Source organism: Poromitra crassiceps (assembly GCF_964638095.1).
Source record: "Poromitra crassiceps genome assembly, chromosome: 5".
NCBI lineage: Eukaryota > Metazoa > Chordata > Actinopteri > Beryciformes > Melamphaidae > Poromitra > Poromitra crassiceps.
Genome location: NC_139642.1, coordinates 12,430,446 through 12,437,214, shown reverse-complemented (window position 1 = coordinate 12,437,214; position 6,769 = coordinate 12,430,446). Strand labels below are relative to the sequence as shown.

The following is a 6,769-nucleotide window of genomic DNA, read 5'->3' as shown; positions in this document are numbered from 1 at the left end:
CACGCGCACACACCCACGCACGCATGCACACACGCACACACGCACACACGCATGCACACACGCACGCACGCACACACGCATGCACACACGCACGCACGCACACACGCACACACGCACGCACACACTCACTCACCCACGCACACACCCACGCACACACGCACGCATGCACACACGCACACACGCACGCACACACGCACACACGCACACACGCACACACGCACACACCCACGCACGCATGCACACACGCACGCACGCACACACGCATGCACACACGCACGCACGCACACACGCATGCACACACGCACACACACACGCACACACCCACGCACACACGCACGCATGCACACACGCACACACGCACGCACACACGCACGCACGCACACACGCACGCACACACGCACCCACGCACGCACGCACGTGTGTGTGTGTGTGTTCCATGACATCACCTTATTTGGCACAATGGAACTAGAATACACGCAAAAGGCCGACGTCAATTAACAAATCTAATCTGTCTATGTTCTGTCTCTCTCTTTGTCTGACATCACGTCTCTGTAGCGACGAGACCTATGTGATTGGCTTTGTGGTGCCCAATCAGAAGCAGCTGCAGGCCCTGGCCGACCAGTACCGCGTCCGCGGCTCCTGGGAGGAGCTGTGCAACACCAAGGCCATGGAGGAGCTGGCCCTCAAGGTCCTCACTGAGGCGGCTCTGGCAGGTGAGAAGAGGTCAAAGGTCATACATCAAATGGCACCGTGAAGCTCTTTACCCGTTTTCATTTGTGTGTGTGTGTGTGTTGCGTTTTGGTCCTCCTTCCCGCGTGCAGCCCAGCTCGAGCGGTTCGAGATCCCCCGCAAGATCCGCCTGAGCCCGGAGCCGTGGACCCCCGAGACGGGCTTAGTGACCGACGCCTTCAAGCTGAAGCGCAAGGAGCTGAGGACACACTACCAGGACGACATCGAGAGAATGTACGGTGGCAAGTAGCCAGCAGAGAGCCACCGCAGCACGTTTCATCGTCCAAGCACAAACCCCAACACCTGACTCAGAGATACCCCCCTTAAGCCCCTCAAACCCCCACCTCCCCTTTCCCGTCCAAAAACGAAAAGCCACAAAGACTTGAATCTTTGGTTCATCTTCATTCTCTGAAGAACCAAAACAAGAGAGGTAAGGAGATGGAGAGAGCAGAGAAACGAGGCCGAGGTGCAATGTCCCCCTTTACTGTGCACGCGTCGACTAATTCATCTCAGAAGCAGCTTTTACTTGAATTTCTAATAGATGGATATTGGTCGGCTTTGAAGACGGGTATGAAACAAAGTGCTCAAAAGGAGACGTGATGAAGGAAAAGTATAAATGTCCCTGTCTTTTCCCTTTTCTCATCCAGGTGTGCATCCTCTCTGATGCCTTTCCCGTGTGTCGTCCAGGTGTGCTCCCTCTTTGAGGAGATCTTTATTGTCCCAGATGTGAGTTATGAGACGGAACGTGTTTTAGTCTAGTTGTCTGTTGAACTCTTGTCTGAGTGCCAAAGCAGAAGCTCAGGTTGGGGGGAGCAGGCTTGTCTTGTTACTTTTCCTTTGGCCATCGATCGTAGTTGTGTTGAATCAGCTAACCCATGAGACACTCCAGAGAGCTCATGTCAAGGAAATCTCTCAATCTGTTATCCAATGATCTGCTTTCCTTTGGTTCATTTTCATTCTCTATCCTATACGTCCTTTTGCCTTTGAGGTTTTAAATTCCTCTGACCAATCCTGAGGCCTCCTATTGCTTTATTCTTTCTGGTTTCACAGCCGACTTCTGCCTAGTGACCATGTGTTGTTCCTGCAGGTCAGGAAGTCTTTTTGTTATTCAGTTGTTTTGAGTTCTGCGAAGGGTTTATTTTGTTCCCCACCCACAGTCAGGCTTTGACTCTGGAGTCTGCGGGACGTCTCCCCCCAACAGCACATCTGACACCCAAAGCACTAAGTCATGTGACCCAAAGCACTAAGTCATGTGAGGGCCAATGAGAAGAGGCTGCTCAAACGCTGAGGTCATGTCTGGCCCAATGAAGCGCGTCTTGTCATGTGAAATTGAAGATGATGTTCTTATATAGGATTCTTATATAGGACAATGTTCTTATATAGGATTCTTATATAGGACAATGTTCTTATATAGGATTCTTATATAGGACAATGTTCTTATATAGGATTCTTATATAGGACAATGCCAATAATGGTTCCTAATACTTGTAAAAGTAGACATGCACTGTTGTTTAATCTATCCATTTTTTCCTACAGTGGTAGAGTCTGTTTTTCCACACACTGTGCAGATTACAGTGGGCACTTACTGAAATGTATATTTGTAGCTGAAAATACTGTGTAATCATTCCCATACTTGATTAAAAATATGTATGTATGTATGTACCGTATGTATGTATGTACCGTATGTATGTATGTGTATATATATATATATATATATATATATATATAATAATGTAAAAATTATATATATATATATATATATATATATATATATATACTGTATATATATATACTGTGTGTATATATAAATAAATAAATAAATACATTAATATATATATATATATATATATATATATATATATATATATATATATATATATATATATAGTAACGTTATGTAACATTGATATCCAAATAAGGCAGTTGGTTACAGATAGAAAGACAAACAAAACTATCTCGGTGTCCTGGTTGAAAAATGTGCACACTTTTACAAGTGTAGCAGCTGTGTGTAGTGCAGCTAACATTAGTTCTAAAGGATTGCCATCACTCATTTATAGCCTTGTTGCTATGCTCGTCCATATGACTGAGTGCGTGCTTGAGAAAGACTGACCGTCTCCGGCACAAACACGGCTCCAGCATCCCTCACAATGTGACACCTGTTGCCTTCTCTCGTGATTCCCAGTCAGTTCAGTCTAACCACTTCTAAGATATTCCAAACAAAACTTCACAGCCACGGACAACACCGTTTTTCCTTGACTGTGTGCGTCGAGCTCTTACACCAGAAATGACAGGTCTTTTCTTCTAATCCTGATCGATTTAGTGTCGATAGTTCTCCTCGACTGTAAATACGTGTGTGGAGCTGTGATCACTGGAGAAAGCAAATGTATAGTCTCTATTTTAACTCTATTTAAGCTTTAGGCCAGTTCTGGAGCTCCTCTCCCTCTCTGTGGGGAACCTGCCTTGTAACATAAGTGCATCCAACTGTATTTATTTGTAATTTGCCTTGGAAAATGATGAAATTAAGTAAATAAAGATTGTGTTTGGTCTACTCAGACTATATTGTATTGTTTTAGAGGAACACATGCATCACCCAAGGAGCTATTTCAAAGACGAATGATGACATAACATCTGGAGCTGAGGCAGGAACAAACTGAACCAACTCAGGACTGATCATTCACTAATCTGCAGCACTTACTCCCTTAATGCTCACCATTTATTACAGTTTTGAAGTTCAAATTCCCAGTGTTGACAATCTTTCACTTGGCTGTGTCTGATGGAAAAAAGGAGTTTGACTCAAACCAACCCAATCATTTGGAGATAAAAATGTAAATGGGTGGCGGGGGGCAAAGTAATATAATATCCTGAGATATTATCTATATATATATATATATACAAATCTTGGATAGATAGAAGTCTAATGAAAGCTATTCCATTGACAATGAGCTGGAGATACATTTGATGTTTGAGCTTTTACTGAGATTTGTTTCATGGTAGTCCTATACCAAGTATGAATCTGTGCATAATCCAACCATCACTTGCTTTAGGACAGACTTCAATGTAGACTGAGGTGCCCAATATCTTAGGAATAGCAAGAGTTCCAGTGAAGGAAGTGAATTAGCAAGAGAACTGAAATGACTCATGAAAGGAGATAAGGAGCTAGATCATCATGTTGGACAGGATACTACAGAGGCCCTGGGAGGTCTTAGTGGAAAATAAAACAGTCACAAGATGGTGGAAAATAAGATGACAGTCTAAAGTTTGCACACGGATTTTTCCGTTTGGTAACAAACACTTTTTTCTGTCTTTTTTGGTTTAAAAGGGAAAAGGGTTATACTTTAGTACCGTGGCCCAGTCTATTTTGCTGTTGTTTCTTTTTACTTTTTGCATGTGTGAAATTATCTCTTAACCTGTTGACACAGAAATTAGAAAGGACATTTTGAAAAGATAGAGCAATACCAATAGGTGAGCACATCAATAAACTATACTGTGTGTCATATAATATTTAGGTAGAACATGCATTTTTTTATGGCACATACAGTATGTTTTCTGGTTTAAAAACTTTCTTTCAGTGTAACAGTTAACTAACATATTAATTTATATATTTTAGGGTTAGTTAATGATAGGGTAAACATTAGGGTTAATACGTATTAAGCATTACCTAAACATTAATTAAAAACCTTATTGTAAAGTGTTACCCTAAAGTGTTGTTTTTTTTTTACAATTTTTCACATTTCACACATTTCACACAAATGGAATTATGCAGTGACCCAAAAAGTTTAAAAACAAATCAAATCTGACTTACATTTTAGATTATTTAAAGTAGCCGCCCTTTGCCTTGATGGAAAGGCAAATGGCTTTGGAAATGAATTCACATAGGCATCACTAATTAATCCCAGGCATTTAAGCATAAAACCTTAGCTCAAAGGGTTCAGAATGGCTTTAAGATAATGAAAAACTTTTCGGTTTGTCCACAGCTGGTTTCCTGCTCAGTCTCCACGGAGATTCCTTCATAGTAAAATATCTGTAATGTTAATAGACAGACAAACCCCCTTAGGGCTTTCGTAGGGATACTCCTCATCTCACAATAATGTATTTCCTCGACCGCAGAGTCCCCATCACGTGGTTCATGACAGCCCCTGGGTCTCTGTATAAATATCCACATCATTTGGCAGTGCTGTTAAACTCCAGCAGAGCATACAGGGGGATACAAGCCACAAAGAAGTTCACATGACCCCTTAGATATTCAATCTGGTGAGTTCACTATTTTACCAACACTATACTGCATATTTGTTGTTATTGGTTTATAACAAAAGAAGGCAATTTTTGTGTGATAGCATGTAGACACTTAGTAAGTAGTTTTAAAACTACTCGAACTGTTTGTGTTCTTTCTTTCTTTCTTTCTTTTTAAGTACAGAAACACCAGGTTTATGAAATATGTAGCCTATGTATTCAGAAATACATACAACTTTGCTAGAAATAGGCAGGCATGATTAGCCTACAAGAAGACTTTGTTCAATATCCTTATTGAGAATGTTTTTATCTGTTAAATGGCATTTGTAAATAGGAAATTCAGAGGCTTCATTTCAATAACTATTTGGCAAACTCTGCATATGCCATTTAGCGCCAAAACATCCTAACCAAACGGTTTTGAACCCCTGCAATTGCCCATAATGAATGACATAATGACTCTGCACACATCCATCCAAACTTACAACTTTAATCAATAGGCATAGCCTACTGTAAACCGTGGAAATGTGTGCGTAAAGCGTGCGTAATGCGTGCGTAAAGCATGCGTAATGCGAGCGTAAAGTGTGCGTAAACTTTAAAAACAAATCCTCATGGGTTGTACTTCTTTATCTTTTTCAGCAAGCTGTCTCGGTCGTCCTCATAGGCTGCACTGAAAGATGGAGCACCCAGAAAACACCACGGCATCCAAACTGCTCTTCCTGCACACAGAACCCGCCGGGGAGTCTCAAACGGACAAAGGCGACGGGAACGCATACCTGTACATTTTAATAGTCATGTCTTTCTACGGAGTCTTCCTCTGCGGTATAATGCTGGGCTACTTCCGCTCCAAGAGGCGGGAGAAGAGGAGGATCAACGTGTTCACGCGTCTGGTGCACGAGGAGGAGGAGCGGGAGTGGGGCGCGCTGCCGCCGAAGAAGCACAGCCTCTCCGGCCTGTGCGCGGTGCAGGTGTCCCTGCCGTTCTGCGGTAACCACGGCAACCATTGCGGACTCTACCACTACGAGGGCGCGCTCCCGTCGCCGCTGGCGTGCGCGCTGTGCACGGAGGAGCAGAGCAGCGTCAGCTCCCTGTGCTCCTCCGCGGAAACGCGCTTCGCCATCGAGGAGGAGGAGTCGGACAGCGGCACGGCGGAGGGGCCGGAGGAGCACGTGAAGGGAGGCGACGACCACAGCGGCGACGACTCGGCCTGACCCCACCCCGCCCCGCCCGGAGAACTGTGTCCCCCCGCGGGCAAGGAGGAGAGAGAGGGTGGCCTGGAGTTTAGACCAGGAGGTTCCCGACCAAACCTGCCCTATCCACTGCAATCCAGTCTTGGAGGGCAATGGCTTATGACTGTCAAGATGATTTGGTTACTATAGTCACTGCATCTAATTGCTATTATTGGTCACCAAACTATCAGTTAGACACTAGTCCTGAATGCTAATGTGAATAGTCTGTCTATATTGGGGTTGGGTGGATTTCTAGCAGCAGTTGCTTGATCTTTGCTCTAATGTTAAAAACTATAGGATCAATTTTGGATTTGTGCCATCAATGCCTTCCCATACTCTGTAGCTGCCTGTGGTTGTTGTTCATTTACATACAGTAGCCTATTCGTAGCCGTCTACACATATGGGGAAATAACAGTGGTGAGAGTGAAACCTGTGTATGATTATTGTAGTCATCCTTATCCATCCTGTAGTTGGAATCACTTGAATGGCATTGTAGTGAAATTGAATGATTCCTCATTTTTCTTTGGACCCCTGGAGTCTCCTCAAGGATCCCCCCCCCCCCCCCCCCCCGGGGGGGCCTCCAC

The 6,769-nt window shown here is 43.9% G+C and overlaps 2 protein-coding genes across 2 annotated transcripts in view; both read left to right on the top strand.

The window, feature by feature from the left end:
• The window catches only part of LOC310777515 (fatty acid CoA ligase Acsl3-like), a 76,784-nt gene extending 74,432 nt beyond the window's left edge, over nucleotides 1-2,352 (top strand). The window contains exons 15-16 of the mRNA XM_083637867.1: nucleotides 556-713; nucleotides 822-2,352. Of these exons, the coding sequence (XP_083493993.1) occupies nucleotides 556-713; nucleotides 822-979 (316 nt within the window). The 3' untranslated portion in view covers nucleotides 980-2,352. The remainder of the gene's footprint in view (nucleotides 1-555; nucleotides 714-821) is intronic.
• Nucleotides 2,353-4,918: 2,566 nt separating this feature from the next.
• Nucleotides 4,919-6,211, top strand: kcne4 (potassium voltage-gated channel, Isk-related family, member 4). Its single transcript, XM_083637312.1, has 2 exons — nucleotides 4,919-4,980; nucleotides 5,596-6,211. Exon 2 carries the CDS (start codon nucleotides 5,634-5,636, stop codon nucleotides 6,165-6,167), a length of 534 nt encoding a protein of 177 aa, XP_083493438.1. The 5' UTR covers nucleotides 4,919-4,980; nucleotides 5,596-5,633; the 3' UTR covers nucleotides 6,168-6,211.
• The last annotated feature ends 558 nt before the right edge of the window (nucleotides 6,212-6,769 follow it).

Bases quoted from the DNA above. Each gene is read 5' to 3' on its own strand.
- kcne4 (XM_083637312.1), top strand. From the start codon at position 5,634: ATGGAGCACCCAGAAAACACCACGGCATCCAAACTGCTCTTCCTGCAC.